This window comes from Centruroides sculpturatus, unplaced genomic scaffold, assembly GCF_000671375.1.
Source record: "Centruroides sculpturatus isolate CEXI.00-Female unplaced genomic scaffold, Cexi_2.0 scaffold260, whole genome shotgun sequence".
In the NCBI taxonomy this organism is placed as follows: domain Eukaryota; kingdom Metazoa; phylum Arthropoda; class Arachnida; order Scorpiones; family Buthidae; genus Centruroides; species Centruroides sculpturatus.
The window spans coordinates 177,385-195,658 of record NW_019384427.1 but is presented as its reverse complement, the minus strand read 5'-3'; the positions used below and the strand labels follow the sequence as shown (position 1 = coordinate 195,658).

The 18,274-nt window shown below is 27.7% G+C and overlaps 1 protein-coding gene across 1 annotated transcript in view; it reads right to left on the bottom strand.

Annotated features, from left to right (window-relative positions):
• Positions 1 to 387: 387 nt before the first annotated feature.
• The window catches only part of LOC111619619 (dipeptidyl peptidase 3-like), a 41,755-nt gene continuing 23,868 nt past the window's right edge, over positions 388 to 18,274 (bottom strand). The window contains exons 8-14 of the mRNA XM_023361382.1: positions 17,643 to 17,749; positions 16,634 to 16,789; positions 14,578 to 14,702; positions 11,496 to 11,616; positions 11,249 to 11,428; positions 8,002 to 8,164; positions 388 to 905 (exon numbers count right to left, since the gene is read on the bottom strand). Of these exons, the coding sequence (XP_023217150.1) occupies positions 763 to 905; positions 8,002 to 8,164; positions 11,249 to 11,428; positions 11,496 to 11,616; positions 14,578 to 14,702; positions 16,634 to 16,789; positions 17,643 to 17,749 (995 nt within the window). The 3' untranslated portion in view covers positions 388 to 762. The remainder of the gene's footprint in view (positions 906 to 8,001; positions 8,165 to 11,248; positions 11,429 to 11,495; positions 11,617 to 14,577; positions 14,703 to 16,633; positions 16,790 to 17,642; positions 17,750 to 18,274) is intronic.

The window sequence follows — 18,274 nt, the reverse complement described above, 5'->3', positions numbered from 1 at the left end:
AATTTGGGGCATATCTGGAAATCCTAGATTGCTGGCGTGGCACAGGCACAGTGCAGAGACCGTGTTAGAAAATGAACGAGGTTACTGGGGTAATTCCCACGTGAAGAAACTCAGAAAAAGTCTACCTGCCCAACCCAGATAGTCAGCCTTGAATCACAACCAACTATAAGTTCGGTGATTTTATCCACTCGGGCACACTGCATGAAACAGCTAACCAATGCCATTAGACAAAAAGCAGTAAACTTTTCAGTTATAACAGGAATTTCATTGTTAAAGAGCAAATAATAGAGCCGGATATTTAGAAATGAAATATTGTTTCTTGCGTTTATATTCTTAAAATTGATTATATCAAGTTTGATATTTTAGAAGTAAATTTTAATGCATTTTAATTTTTCAAATACAGTACAAAGTTTTGACATTAAATTTGATATCAATTTATTACAAAATTAGTTGTGATACAATAGGTAATTTCTGATTAATCAGAAATTTATTGCTATTATAAGAAACATACCTCACAAATTTATTTTATATTTCACATCCATCATATGAAATTTCAATTTATAAAAAAATATAACAATTACAATTTGTGTATTAATATAATAATTCCTTTTGATAAAATATCAAGAGCATTAATTACTAAGGCATTTTGTCTAAAATTTAATCTTTTAATAATTAAATTAACATAACAAGAGAAACTTAAAAAAGCACAAATATACTTTAAAATTTTTATATATGATGCTTATAAAAATGATAAGCAATAAGTTATAAAATGTTAAAATGTTTTTTATCTTTTTGCCATGCTTCAATCAAAATTTCTTCTAACTGATCATCTTTGAAACGATCGATCCATGACTGAATTAAACCAATAGGAGTGGCTTCATAACTCTTCAGAACAACTGTATCATCTATACATATAAAATTTAACATAAATACAGAAATGATTAATATTTATATACAGTACAAATTAGCAATAAATTTTTAAAGATAATTATTTACTCTATTAAGAATCTTATTAAATTTCCTATTAATAAAGTTATAAACAATAAAAATAATGATTTGATGGCTAGATAGTCAATATAGTTACGGTGTCAACCTACTACTATGAAGAACTGGGATGAGCAACTCCAGGAATTTTTCATGGATGGTCTGTTCTGGCTGTGTTCAGACCTGTCCATTATCACCTCGTCACTCTTATTGCGGCCTAAACAAATCCTCAATTTTTTAAAAACTCTTTCTGACTTGTGGACAGTAAGAGGCCATTTTAACAAGCTTATTATAGATTTGATCAGACCCACAATGGGACAGTCAGGTAGTGAGGGTCAAGGCCTGACATATCCAGATGGACCACCAGATGAAGAATTCCTGGAAAGATGCTCATCTGAATTTGATTCTGGTCCTTAGAACAAGAGTAAGATTCTAAGTAATATATACAAGCCCTGTTCCCATTCCAGGTTAATCTTTTCTTCCAGAATTTTAAAATTGAAAATTAATTTATCATAATTAATTTTATCATAAGACAGCTTACTTAATCCTCTCCTATCATTCTGTAATTCCTTAAGTTAAAATATTTATCAAAAACATCTATATGTATATCACATTTCCATTTTTAAAAGTTCACTGAAAAATCATTCCTTAATCATACAAAAGTCATTCTAATATATAGATCCTGTAAAAAAATAAAATATTTCTACAGTATTAAAAATACAGTTGAACCTGTCTATCTCAATAGCATGCAAACAATAAAAAAATTTGAGATAGGTTTTAAGATATAGAGGTTCTACACAGTAAACAGTAATACATTGAAGGTATAGTATTGATATTTTATTAATATCGTTGGAAGTACAGTAAATACCTGTATTAGGTATAAATAAAACATTTTTGACATACCTAAACAGAAATAGTTTGTCAATAGTTTCTGATGCCTGACTTCCTTCAGCCAATTAGATGCAAGCCAAACTCATAGCCAATCAGAAAAAGCAGCATTAATTGCAACTTTATATTCTATTGCAAGAAATGCTCTTCAATTACAATTTATGTTATTGAAATGCAGTCACTGAGTTTTTAATTTGTAATTGACACTTCAGTCCATAATTTCAGATAAGAGGTTTTGGAAAATAATTATTTAAAATTTTCATATAAACATAGGAAATGTATTGAATTAGTCTGAAAGACAGGGAAAAAATAAATTTTGAGATAAAGAGGTTTTTGAGATAAACACATTTGAGATAGACAGGTTCAACTGTATTTAAATAATTCAAATATTTGTTGAATTTATAAGTAGATAAAAATAAATCTATAATTAAATAGAATTTACAGGCTATTTGTAAGTCATAATTTAATTAGATACTAAATATAAGCAGTACTCCCACTTTTAATTAAAGTTTTTATGATTAGAAATAATTAATAATCTAAAAAAGATTGACAAAAGTTGGCTGAATTCTGAAAAATCAGGTAGGTATATTAGAAGTTAAGTTAGCTATATTTAGTCTAATCTCTCTTTAAATTTAATTTAGGATCCAGTAGTATAACTACCATTTGTGCAACCTGTGCAATTGCACAGGAGTCCAAAGCAGCTATAGACCCTCAGCCTCTCACACTACCAGCATAATTGTTTTATTATATGAGAATTATTCTGGCAATGGTATGTGATTGACCAATGTTAAGACTGGAACATTTGAAGGGGGAGAGAACAGTATCAGTCTGCAACTCAAAGAACTTCGACAGAAAAGAATGTGTATTTTCATTGGTTGCCAAAGTAAAAGTTGGTTAAGTACAGCATTATTTTAGACTGCAGCTACCTCCACATCATCAAAATAATAATAACAGGGAGAGTACGTAAGTGATATGAACTTTAGCTCAAGCTCTGCAAGCCTGGAATATATCATAAAAAATATAGCAATGAACTGAACCTTAAAAGAAATTCCAGGATATTCTATTGTAAATTCTAACGTTTTCAATCTACACAGAAGATCTTCCTAAAGATTCTCTAAATTGGAATGCGGAAATGAAACATTTTTAAGAATTACTTGAAAAAAAATGTATAAATGATACTTTTTAAAAAATTCTCTCAAAAGAATTTTTTTTAAAAATAAATTTAAATCAATTAAATCAAATTTAAACCTCTTATTTCAGATTCAATTCTGAGATTTGAATCTGAAAAAAGTGGCTGTTGCATTAATTTCAAAGAGGAAGAACAATTATCTTATGCCTGGCAATCCTTATACCAAAGGGAACAGTCGAATTAAAAAATTATTTTGAAGAGATTTAAATTTGATTTAATCAATTTAAATTTATTTAAAAAAAAAAACAATTTTGAGAGAATTCTTTAAAAATTCTTGTTTATACGTTTTTTTAAAATAATTCTTAAAAACATTCCATTTCCACATTCCAATTTAGAAAATCCCAAGGAAGATCTCCTGTGTAAATCAAAAACGTTAGAATTTACAATAGAATATCCTAGAATTTCTTTTAAGGTTCAGTTTGTTGCTATTTTTTTTTTTATATTAACTTTGTGCAAACTTAAGTTTCTTATTTATTTTGTTGTTGTTCTTTACAGTAAAACATTAACNTCCCCAGTCAGTGATGTATTTAACCAAGTAAGGTTATATCTAAATCTAATATACTTCTGGAAGCGAAGACTAGCTCGAGGGTCTGGGTAGCGTAACTGGTAAGCGCGCCGCACGGCAAGCGGAGGCTGCGGGTTCGAGTCCCGCCCCGGGCCAGTTCTTTTATTCCAGAAGATTCTAAATTTATTTATTGATTTATTTATTTAATTATTAATTTACTTAAGAGATGGTGCCTAACGTCTACCTCTAGTGTCAAATTACTTTATTCCAATCATTTAATTAGCCGTATTATAGCCCGATATTTAGGCGATCGTTTGGTGATGTATAAATCTATACTATTTGACACAAAATCCTGGAAATTGATGAAACCATACTGCAGCATAATTTTACATCACTGGAAATTTACAAGCTACATCTCACTTACACATCAACAGACAAAAAGCAATCAGAATAATCATTATTTATGTCAAAATAAATAATTTAATAAACTGTTAAATTAAAAAGTAAAAATACTACTCTTCCATCATGTAAATAAAAAATAAATACAGTAAAACCTTGATTAAATGGATAAATTTGGATGAGAAGGTTGAAATAAGGCTGAAAGTTCATTATATAATAAAGTAGGTTTCCCAAATATGTATGTTAAAAAATTGACAAATTAGTCAGTTTATTTGCTTTTACTTAAGTAAATACTCACTGAGACTGTAACAAACAAGTACATGATCTAAAGTGAAACAAATAAACAAACATTTTTTTGAAAAATACACTTTAATTGTATTTAAATAAACAAATAAATAATGCTCTTAAAAAGAAAACAAAATTTAAATTTGACAAAAACACAAAAAAACAATTCCTATTTATTATGAATAAATAGAAAATGTTATTTGGACGATGATGTAGCAAGACTCTCCTGTTGTGGTTAGTAAGAGCAGTGACTCTTGGATTTGAAATGAAAAGTTAACAAGTTAATTTAATTACATATAAAATGCATTTTAAAATTAACAAAGTATTAATTTTCACATATGACATATGGACTGGAAATTTTTCCTGTTAAATCAAGGTCCCTAAATTGTAGTTCTACTGTATTATAACATTATCATTAAGAAATAATAATAAAAATGAATAAATAAAAGTTTACATTTTTGCTTTACATAATATTTAAATTATTGTTCATAAGACAAATATATGAATAATAATGAAATTTTTAAAAATAATTACTTTAAGATATCTTCATTGACTGATAAATACAATCCTACACATTCAGCTCTGCATTCCTCATAAGATGAACTAAGTGCTGCAAATTTGGAATCATATGTTTCTCCTTCTTCATACCAACTTTTAATCTTAAAATAAAGAAAAACATAATATTGTTAGAAATGATGCAAATAGAAAAATTTACAATTTTTGTGATAACTCAGGATGTATTTTCTTCATAATTGAAGTTTAGACTATTTACAAAAAGTCAAATTAACTTTTGAGTCCATCTTTATCTCTTATACACTACCACAGAAGTAATAGTCTTAAAAAAAATTGCTTTGAAGAACTCTTCTTAAACACAGGTAAAAATTGGTAAAAAACTTCACAAAGTTAAAAAAGATCAAGTGTCAGTCTTTTCTTGTAGGTTCTGACACTTTTACAATTAAAAACACAAAGAAATTCTTCACACCTTTCATTTCTATCCACCTTTTAAACTGCTTCTAGCCCTCTAGTGGTAGTTACGAGTATCTACATTATTTGCATATAGTTACAATTTTTGCGATAACTTAGGATGTATTTTCTTCATAACTGAAGTCAAATTAACTTTTGATAAAGATGGACTCAAAAGTTAATTTGACTTTTTGTAAATAGTCTAAACTTCAATTATGAAGAAAAATTTAAATTAAGATATTATTATTTATAATAGTATATTTGCAAATAATATTTTATAATTTAAGTTCAATTAGAAACTATTTAAATGTGATATCTGGGAGTTAATTGTCTAATTAATTATAATGTGGGAGAAAAGTTTTAAACGATTTTCAATATTTTCGTCTCCCACGGGTTCGAAATAAAGTTTGAGTAAATATTAAGGAAAGAGTCAACAATAATCTAGGGAAACTCATTTAGTTGATGGTCTTCAAATCAACTAAACCAATATCAAATTGTTAACGTGTGGGAACAGCGATGACTTAAACAATTACACAATGAGAATCTAACAGCAATGAAAAGAAATAAACCATCTGCCCAAATTAGTCTAATTCTCACTGCCCTAGCTGGCCCACTGATGACACATCTGGAGTGTCATCACTACAAAACCTATGGTCACCTGATTGAATTCCCACACCTGATAGGGGACATAATGGCCACATCCCCCAATCTATGGGGCAGACATCTTGAAGAGCAAGAACAAAAGTTCTCATCTTGCCAACCCTCACCTCCATCAAAGTCTCCCTACTGACCACCAGACTACCTTGAAGACATTGGCATGCTAGAGTTATTATGCTTAAACAATATATGTAAACTTTCTCTTTGTTTATTAGTTAGTAAGTAGCTAGCTTTAGGATTGTAACCTCCACTTATGTATTTAATCTCTTTATGTTACTTATTAAACAGTATATTTGTGAGTTAGGATGCAAACTACTACTACATCCTAACTGATTCAGGAAAAACAATCCTCAACATCTAATGATCTTGGGACAAATACATTTTAATAGCCATCCAGTGACAACTGAGCAGGCCTAACTGTCCTGACACTGATCCAAGGGGTTAACAGTGACAACCTGTAACCCCCAGCTTCTCACATAAACATGAAAAAAATTATATAATATAAAATTTTTAAAAATTTCTAATGTATCTATTTAAAACATCTCTAGAATCAAGTCATACTTACAGTTTTACTCAATAAGGACTCAGCATTATACTTAATTATTAACTAAATTTTTTTTACATACAAAAAAGTGATAAAATAGTTTTAAGGAGATAGAAAAACATAATTAAGTTATTATATTAACATTTTCTGAATAGAGTATCTCATTTTCAGATCAAATTATAATTGAAATTAAACATTTTAAAATATAAAATCATACAATGTTCTTAAAAAGCAAACAAATAGCTTGTATTAACCAAATTGTTCTGTTTAAGAATTTAGTATGATTTTTTATTGTGAAATGTTCAATTTTAATGTAACCTGAAGATGGAATAATTCTGAAAACATTATAATAATAATCTTTTTTTTCGGACTCCTTAAAATAAAAATTAAAAAGTTTCATACAAAGTTACTAGATTTATTTATTACCTTTTCTTTGGTTTCTGTATGAAGAACAGTTTCTTTATCAAAATTGAAAGAACCATCTTTCTCTCTCTTGAAAAGCTTTCCACTTCCATGTCCTAGAAGTTCATGCAAGCCTACCTGAATTTCACAAGATCCCACTTGATGCTTTTTAAAAATTTCCTAGATAAGTGAATTTTATCTTATTTAGTTCAAATTCAACAACAGACTTTATTCAACAAGTCTAATTAATGATTTATTTAGTGATTTCAAGGTTTCCTCATCCTCAGAATCTATAAATAACATTATCATTAAGAAATAATAATAAAAATGAATAAATAAAAGTTTACATTTTTGCTTTACATAATATTTAAATTATTGTTCATAAGACAAATATATGAATAATAATGAAATTTTTAAAAATAATTACTTTAAGATATCTTCATTGACTGATAAATACAATCCTACACATTCAGCTCTGCATTCCTCATAAGATGAACTAAGTGCTGCAAATTTGGAATCATATGTTTCTCCTTCTTCATACCAACTTTTAATCTTAAAATAAAGAAAAACATAATATTGTTAGAAATGATGCAAATAGAAAAATTTACAATTTTTGTGATAACTCAGGATGTATTTTCTTCATAATTGAAGTTTAGACTATTTACAAAAAGTCAAATTAACTTTTGAGTCCATCTTTATCTCTTATACACTACCACAGAAGTAANCCATTGAAAATTCAGAAGCAACGAAACTGGATTTGTCCAAGGTAGTTGATATACCTGCTTTAAATAAGTCCAAAAAAAAAAAAAAAAAAAATTAGGCAGCTAGCATTCATCACAAAGTAAGTAGACCTCAGTACTAAAGTTTACTATTTTGAAATGAACAAATTACTTATCACTTCATAATTTTATTTACATTAAGCTGAGTTGAAAACAAAAAGGAAAACAGAAGCCTCATATGAGAGGCCCATTTTGGAAATGTTGAATATGGATCCAATCAAATCTAGTTAAGCACTGTTAAAATCATAATACAGAATGATTCAATTCACTAAGCTTCATTCGGTAAATATGTAATAGTATGTATATAAAATTTTGTGCTGGAACAAAAATTTATATTTATATAATGTGCAAACCATAGTTCATAATAAACCATTATTTTTTCTAAAGTATATAATGAAAAAAATACCTTGTAAAATAGTATTCGATTGTACAAACATCTTTCGAGGCTTTTTTCTTGCCATAACTATCTCTCTATAATTAAGAAATGGATAAGGTCCATCTTTTGATACAACAGAATATTTCTCATACATTTTGGTAGCACTTTCCACATCAGCTGTTGCTTTATATACCTAAATAAAGTTTTATAAAAAAAATTGATGTTAAATAAAATTATGATGATTTATGATCAGTAACTAGAACAGTAAGAAGTAATTTAGTAAAAGAAAGCAATTGGAATTAATAACTGTTACAGTCATATTTTAAATAATTATTTTAATAGATGGTATGTTTAAAATTATTGAGAAAACAAATATACTTCTAAATATCACTTTTGGTAGCTGTTATTATGATCTATGTATGTATGTCTCTTTAATCTGACATTAAGTTCAGTAGCCTATCATTACAGCTTTCAGGTTAGACACTTCTTTTATTGTTTCCACATATGCATTTCAGACTTATATAAATGTTAAGTCCCTCTTCAGTTGCAATACTGTTTGATACAATATTGGAAACAAATGGACCGAGAAAACAGTATTGCACTGAAGAGGGACTTAACATTTATATAAGTCTGAAATGCATATGTGGAAACAATAAAAGAAGTGTCTAACCTGAAAGCTGTAATGATAGTCTACCGAACTTAATGTTGGATTAAAGAGACATACATACATAAAACAAATATATATTTTTGGATATTTACAGAAAAATTTCTATAAAAAATCTGAAAAAAATAAAACTAAACATAGAAGTTATGGTAATATGATCTCAGAATTTATTAATTTATGAAGCATGTATTAAATAATGATGTTGCATTCTATATTATTGTAATTTAATTATAAATAATTTAAATTAATTAAAGACAAGTCTGTCCAAGAGGGATCACCATTTATTTTGCATTCCAGACCACACATACACATTAATGGCGACAGGCCTTCCTTTTTAGGCTTCATACCACCAAAGGTAAAAAAAAAAGTCCTTTAAAAAACGCAAACATCCAATTAAAAGTAAAAGAAATCAGTGACACAATGTCTTACTTCTCATCCATCTGGCCAATGGGTGGTTCTGCTTTATATCTACTAGAAAAGGCACTGGAAGATGTAGATTTTGAAGCTTCCCCCTGGTGACGGACAGTACATTTAAAAATTTCTTTTTGTTGAATTTTTCTGTCCGATGGTGGGATTATTACTAAATAAATGTCGCCATTAATGTGTATGTGTAGTCTGGAATGCAAAATAAATGGTGATCTCTCTTGGACAGACTTGTCTTTGATTTATTTAATAATAATCCTGCCATCGGACGGAAAAATTCAACAAAAAGAGGACTATATTTATTTTCAAATTCTGTTTTTTCTAAAGTTAGAGTTAAACATTTAATAAGCAAGAGAGTATTATTATTTATTAGCCTTATTAAAATTCATAAAATTTTATTAAAAAATAAACTAGAAACCTAACTAACAAAATTCAATGTAAGGCACTCCTCTACTTACGAATGGGTTAGGTTCCCGAGGTTTTGCTGTAAATCGAAAACTAAGCCAGAAAGTATATTTGTATACAGAATAATCACACATTGTTAGTGTTTGATCCTTCAATGTACTTAATAGAATACATTATGCTCATTTATCCATTTGCTACCATTTAGTAGTATTTCAAATGCAGTGTTTTTCGTCAAACACACTTGGTAATGTCGAGTTCAGTTTCTATAGTAATAGAGCCACACTTCTTGCATTTATCTCCACTACTAGATTTATTATTATGTTTTGGATGCAATTTTGAAGCACTAATCATNTATATATATAATTTATTAAAATCAATATGGCTATAATAATCTCCCCAAGCAATAATTCCTATTAAAAACTATCACATGGTACTGTGCATCTATATCCAAAAGGCATCTGAGCATGTGAGCTTGCAAACAAGAAACATTTTCTTCATTTTTCTACCATATTTATATGTAAATTTAATTATGTGTGCTTAAAATAAATTCAGAAAAAAAAAAATCTGATATGATGTTTGAGTATTATTCAGTAATCAAATAACAATTAACTATAAAATTCCTACAGACTACATAACAAGAACTTATACTGGAATGAATAATTTAAAATAAAAATAAACCTTTAAAAGAAAGTTATTGTTGATGTTAGGGCAGAGCTGTCTTATGTTTATTTAATAATTAAATAATTTGAATTAAATTACTATTAATTCAGAAACATTTAGAAAAAAGCATTGCCAATTTAAACTTTTCTGGCAAAGTGCAAAACAAAATGTATCAGCACTGTAGGATAATGAGACCAAATTTGTATGGTTATATTATAAATTCTAAAATTCTTTTATGTTTGAAAAAGTATGGATTAAAGCACTCATATAATTTAACTAATAGTGTATCTGTCAAATTTGAGAAAACTGTAGATTCAAAATCAATGCTGTTTTTTAGATATATTAATTAATATATCAAAAAACTTTAATACTAAAATCTTATAATAACTTTGATTATCATTAGCAACAAGCTTCTTTTGTTTATAATTCTGTTTAGCTTGATTATAATTTTATGAAGAACAAGAAATGGATCTCATTATGAGAGAAATCAAGCACAGAGTATTCAACACTAAACTGAGTGAATTTTCTGTCCTACTACAAGCAACTTATAATTTTAAATTGAATTTAGCAGAGGTGTTTGCAAGCTGTTTTCTCAAACTCTCAGACTTCACTGCATAAACAAAAATATTTTGGCACTCTATTGAAATTTTATATGACAGAATGACTTTCAAAGACAAGGCCAGAAGTGTTCATACAGCAAGGGTAGTCATAGAATCTTGTTTAAACCATGATAAGTGCAGATCAACATGTAATGCACAAGGACAAAGTTTAGTATAGGCATTGGATCAGAAGTGGTAGGTGAGAGTTCTTACAAAAACTACATGTCAAGAAAATGCTGTGTAAATGTTTTCCATTCCTTCTCAGACCAGCTAAAGTGATGCTGCTACATGATCCAAAAGTTTGAAAATGTGCAATCAAAATATTTTCTTTAAAATCATATTTGACATTATAACGAATAATAATATAACATAAAAACAGATTTCATACATTATAACTCCAAATACTGTTACTTCACTTGTAATAGTATTTGGAGTTATAATGTATGGAATCTATGAACAAAATCATTGAAAACATATAGAAGATTTTACAAGTTGTAAAATCCTTTTTGAATAATTCTGTATTTACCTGTAATTTTCTCAGAAAAGCCCCAATTGCAGATACTCCAACAGATTTAATCTTGCTTCGATCCATTGTGATTAGCAAATCAGGTTTACCATCAGCACCATCTAATTTTTCTACATTAACAAATCCATTTCCAGCTTCTAACAATACTTGAAGTATCACATATCGTGCTTGGGAATGAGCCTATAAAATAAAATTACTAAATAAAATTATTTCAACATATTAAAAATTTCAAATAATATATACTAACCTGCAACCATGATTTAGAATTAGGTTCATACATTTGCAACCCTTCAAGACCTAACCGAACAAGTTCAAGCCAATTCACATATGTCACATCTTCAGCTTCATCTTTTGAATAGCCAAATATTCTATAATAATATAAATTTTCTAGATTAGTATATTTAAGTTATCAAGAGAAAGTAAAATATAATTAGCTGAACTTATTAGTTTTAAACATACTACATAATAATGTAAAAAAAGATAAGACTTTTAGCATATCACTATGACTATTGAAAATGGATTCCAACATTTAGAAAGCACTTGATCCTTATCAAGTTGTTAACAGCTGTATTAACATACAAAAATTATCAACCCAAGCATTTGATTTTATTGTTTGCAATGAAATTTACATATTCTTATATTATGGAGTAAACTTGCATAGAACTTGATGAAATATTAACTGATACAGATCAACATAAAAGGTTTGAAACTTATGAATGAATTTTCAAAGACTTTTAGTGATGAAGTAAATTACTACTAATAATCTAAATAACTCATTATTGAACACATTATTATAGCATTATGCATTTTGTTAAACTATACCAGTTTGCTATAGAAGAACAATCACATTCAAGATTAAAAATTATTTAAGATGTAGTATGGTTCAGAATAACTAGAAAATCTTGCTATTATTTTAATAGAATCAGAATTACTGGAAGAGTTAAACCTTGAAATACCAATAAATCAATTTACAAAAAATGCAGCACTCAAAGTAAAGTTTGTTCATTAATGAATTAGTTAAATTATTATTATTTTCCTGTATTCTGTTTATATAATTTGCAGTTTACTTAGAAAATGTGAATGTGACTATTTCTTTTTGTTTTATATTAATAAACAACTTTTATAACAACATAATGTATTCTTTTATTTATGGTATCATTTTTAATTTTTATTGTTATTTAAAAAAGTGTAAAGTTTATCTTTGCATGAGGGAATTCAGAAAGCTTGACACAGTCCTAAACAGTAGCATTTGTCATTTAACATAAACATCATTATTTATTACCTATGTTTCATGCTAGTGCACTTTTCCTGAAGACGAATTTATCATACTAGATTAGCCACAAAACAGAATGACCTTGAGACACAATTTTCTTCTATGTATTTACTTTTTGATATGCATTTCAGACCTAACAAATCCCTTCTCAGTCCTAATACATAGATCCTTACTTTTTGGATTTTTAGGCATATGTATACATTATTAATTTTATAATAAAATCTTCTCAATATATACACACATGTATGACAAAAATCTACCAAATCAGCACGTTTTAACCTGGACACAAACTTGAAAAGAAAATCTATACTATATATAAATATCAACAACTCATAGCCCGAGTAGTAAATACATCACCAAACGATCGCCTAAATATNATGGTTGCCTTATATCTTCTGTTGTTCTGCTTTTTAAACATGATAAATGAGCATTGTCAGATTGATGTAAACCCAATGATGTAAAAGAATAAAAATAGATAAAAGCATTCTATAAACTAAATTCAGATTTTTCATTATGAATTTCTTACATCTTTTATAAAGCAATTTATTTAAAAAATTATATATTTATTGTTATATCATCATTAATATGATTTTATTTTTGTGAGAATTTAACCATATAGTTTACCATTATTTAATAAATCTGAAAAAAATTAATGTGAGTAATGAATTAGACTAATTATTCAAATCTATTACACTGAGTGATTTTAACCAAAAGGCCATTTTTTTTCACTGGCCTAGAACTACTATAAAGCAATCCATTTATACAAATTATATAAAAATGAAAGTATGTGTGTGTGTCTGTCCTTTATGCATTACCACACCGTTTATCCGATTGTTGTGAAACTTTGGGAAGTTGTTTAATATACTCCTGCGAAGGTTTGTGGCCATAGTACGATTGCCACAAAGCTTTGGGAAGTTTTTTAATACACTCCCGCGAAGTTTTCTGGCATTTACCCTATGATAAATGGCGCACGTTTACACAAGCATTCACACACAGTGTGTTTGATCNGAAGATTCTAAATTTATTTATTGATTTATTTATTTAATTATTAATTTACTTAAGAGATGGTGCCTAACGTCTACCTCTAGTGTCAAATTACTTTATTCCAATCATTTAATTAGCCGTATTATAGCCCGATATTTAGGCGATCGTTTGGTGATGTATAAATCTATACTATTTGACACAAAATCCTGGAAATTGATGAAACCATACTGCAGCATAATTTTACATCACTGGAAATTTACAAGCTACATCTCACTTACACATCAACAGACAAAAAGCAATCAGAATAATCATTATTTATGTCAAAATAAATAATTTAATAAACTGTTAAATTAAAAAGTAAAAATACTACTCTTCCATCATGTAAATAAAAAATAAATACAGTAAAACCTTGATTAAATGGATAAATTTGGATGAGAAGGTTGAAATAAGGCTGAAAGTTCATTATATAATAAAGTAGGTTTCCCAAATATGTATGTTAAAAAATTGACAAATTAGTCAGTTTATTTGCTTTTACTTAAGTAAATACTCACTGAGACTGTAACAAACAAGTACATGATCTAAAGTGAAACAAATAAACAAACATTTTTTTGAAAAATACACTTTAATTGTATTTAAATAAACAAATAAATAATGCTCTTAAAAAGAAAACAAAATTTAAATTTGACAAAAACACAAAAAAACAATTCCTATTTATTATGAATAAATAGAAAATGTTATTTGGACGATGATGTAGCAAGACTCTCCTGTTGTGGTTAGTAAGAGCAGTGACTCTTGGATTTGAAATGAAAAGTTAACAAGTTAATTTAATTACATATAAAATGCATTTTAAAATTAACAAAGTATTAATTTTCACATATGACATATGGACTGGAAATTTTTCCTGTTAAATCAAGGTCCCTAAATTGTAGTTCTACTGTATTATAACATTATCATTAAGAAATAATAATAAAAATGAATAAATAAAAGTTTACATTTTTGCTTTACATAATATTTAAATTATTGTTCATAAGACAAATATATGAATAATAATGAAATTTTTAAAAATAATTACTTTAAGATATCTTCATTGACTGATAAATACAATCCTACACATTCAGCTCTGCATTCCTCATAAGATGAACTAAGTGCTGCAAATTTGGAATCATATGTTTCTCCTTCTTCATACCAACTTTTAATCTTAAAATAAAGAAAAACATAATATTGTTAGAAATGATGCAAATAGAAAAATTTACAATTTTTGTGATAACTCAGGATGTATTTTCTTCATAATTGAAGTTTAGACTATTTACAAAAAGTCAAATTAACTTTTGAGTCCATCTTTATCTCTTATACACTACCACAGAAGTAATAGTCTTAAAAAAAATTGCTTTGAAGAACTCTTCTTAAACACAGGTAAAAATTGGTAAAAAACTTCACAAAGTTAAAAAAGATCAAGTGTCAGTCTTTTCTTGTAGGTTCTGACACTTTTACAATTAAAAACACAAAGAAATTCTTCACACCTTTCATTTCTATCCACCTTTTAAACTGCTTCTAGCCCTCTAGTGGTAGTTACGAGTATCTACATTATTTGCATATAGTTACAATTTTTGCGATAACTTAGGATGTATTTTCTTCATAACTGAAGTCAAATTAACTTTTGATAAAGATGGACTCAAAAGTTAATTTGACTTTTTGTAAATAGTCTAAACTTCAATTATGAAGAAAAATTTAAATTAAGATATTATTATTTATAATAGTATATTTGCAAATAATATTTTATAATTTAAGTTCAATTAGAAACTATTTAAATGTGATATCTGGGAGTTAATTGTCTAATTAATTATAATGTGGGAGAAAAGTTTTAAACGATTTTCAATATTTTCGTCTCCCACGGGTTCGAAATAAAGTTTGAGTAAATATTAAGGAAAGAGTCAACAATAATCTAGGGAAACTCATTTAGTTGATGGTCTTCAAATCAACTAAACCAATATCAAATTGTTAACGTGTGGGAACAGCGATGACTTAAACAATTACACAATGAGAATCTAACAGCAATGAAAAGAAATAAACCATCTGCCCAAATTAGTCTAATTCTCACTGCCCTAGCTGGCCCACTGATGACACATCTGGAGTGTCATCACTACAAAACCTATGGTCACCTGATTGAATTCCCACACCTGATAGGGGACATAATGGCCACATCCCCCAATCTATGGGGCAGACATCTTGAAGAGCAAGAACAAAAGTTCTCATCTTGCCAACCCTCACCTCCATCAAAGTCTCCCTACTGACCACCAGACTACCTTGAAGACATTGGCATGCTAGAGTTATTATGCTTAAACAATATATGTAAACTTTCTCTTTGTTTATTAGTTAGTAAGTAGCTAGCTTTAGGATTGTAACCTCCACTTATGTATTTAATCTCTTTATGTTACTTATTAAACAGTATATTTGTGAGTTAGGATGCAAACTACTACTACATCCTAACTGATTCAGGAAAAACAATCCTCAACATCTAATGATCTTGGGACAAATACATTTTAATAGCCATCCAGTGACAACTGAGCAGGCCTAACTGTCCTGACACTGATCCAAGGGGTTAACAGTGACAACCTGTAACCCCCAGCTTCTCACATAAACATGAAAAAAATTATATAATATAAAATTTTTAAAAATTTCTAATGTATCTATTTAAAACATCTCTAGAATCAAGTCATACTTACAGTTTTACTCAATAAGGACTCAGCATTATACTTAATTATTAACTAAATTTTTTTTACATACAAAAAAGTGATAAAATAGTTTTAAGGAGATAGAAAAACATAATTAAGTTATTATATTAACATTTTCTGAATAGAGTATCTCATTTTCAGATCAAATTATAATTGAAATTAAACATTTTAAAATATAAAATCATACAATGTTCTTAAAAAGCAAACAAATAGCTTGTATTAACCAAATTGTTCTGTTTAAGAATTTAGTATGATTTTTTATTGTGAAATGTTCAATTTTAATGTAACCTGAAGATGGAATAATTCTGAAAACATTATAATAATAATCTTTTTTTTCGGACTCCTTAAAATAAAAATTAAAAAGTTTCATACAAAGTTACTAGATTTATTTATTACCTTTTCTTTGGTTTCTGTATGAAGAACAGTTTCTTTATCAAAATTGAAAGAACCATCTTTCTCTCTCTTGAAAAGCTTTCCACTTCCATGTCCTAGAAGTTCATGCAAGCCTACCTGAATTTCACAAGATCCCACTTGATGCTTTTTAAAAATTTCCTAGATAAGTGAATTTTATCTTATTTAGTTCAAATTCAACAACAGACTTTATTCAACAAGTCTAATTAATGATTTATTTAGTGATTTCAAGGTTTCCTCATCCTCAGAATCTATAATTAAATTATAATTTTTAAGCAAGAATTTTAAAATTATACTGAAATATAATTTTTAGAAGCTAAAGAAATTCTAAGTAAGTTTACATAACAAGTTACTTTCATTTAAATTAATAACAAACATATGATTTAAACATTAATTTAAATGTTAATTTTAAAGATTTTCAAATTATCTATTCAGAAATTATGTTTGATTCTGATTCATCTGAAGTTACTTATTCAAGTGCTGTCTTGGTTATAGTCACTATTACATTTTCTTGCAAAACTGTTCCTAAATTTTTTAATTAAATTTATTAATTTTCATTAATTTGGCTTAGAATAAATTATTTCCATACCCAGGGCTCTATTTTTTATTTACATACATGTATTTACATGTATGTACAATGTGTAATTTTTGAGTTATTTCAGTGAAGTGATTAAAATGGAGCACCCTGTACAGTATTCCTAAGAGATGGAGGAGTTGAGAGATTTGAATTCAATAAACAACCCTAAATGATCTTGATACTTCAGATAAGGGATCATATCTCAGCAATCCTGAGAGTGCTCTCTTACGTGGACTTGACCATATATAGAAGGTATGGACTTGACTGCATATTCATTATAATGAAAATTTTTTCATTAAAAGTTACAATTAAAAATTTGCTTTCTTAATTTAAGAATTCTTATAATTTTAAATCACATTGAATTACACTGTGTTTTTCATATTTTTTTTAATTTACAAAAAAATAATTTTTACTTACTTGATCAGATTTATTTATAAAATTTTGTGCAGTTTCTGTTTTTCTTGCTAACATAACATTACTCAAAGAAACATTTTTAAAACCTTCATTTTGTCTAATTTCATCATCTGTAAAAAAATTATAATTAATTGTATTTAGATATCTTATTTTAGAATGTTCATTTGAAGCTATATAAAGAACTAAAAGTATGACAATAGTAAATTATAAAGTTACATTTGTAGGAATTGACATTTGTCATTAATGCTTAGAAAGAAAATATAAGGATTTACTATGTTTCCCAACATGTATAAGATAACCACACTGAAATTACTCACAAAAAAAAACTGCGTACACAGAACCAATAAAAAACAAATGTTTTTGAACCCCTTTTGGGCTCTGCATGAGGTTCTTAACGATTCCTAGATGGATATTCAATTAACTAATGCCATTTAAATAATGTTCAATCATAAGTTCAAAATGATTTACAAAAAACTATGTGCAATGAGTTGTCCTGCCTGGATACTGAGCGGCTAGAGCATGTACCTGGCATACAGATCTTAGGTACGGGTCAAAGATGATCTGTATAAACCAAGGTTGCCAGAAAACACCAGGTACGAATCACTTTCAGGTGGTGCCCTACTATCTTATGTAAT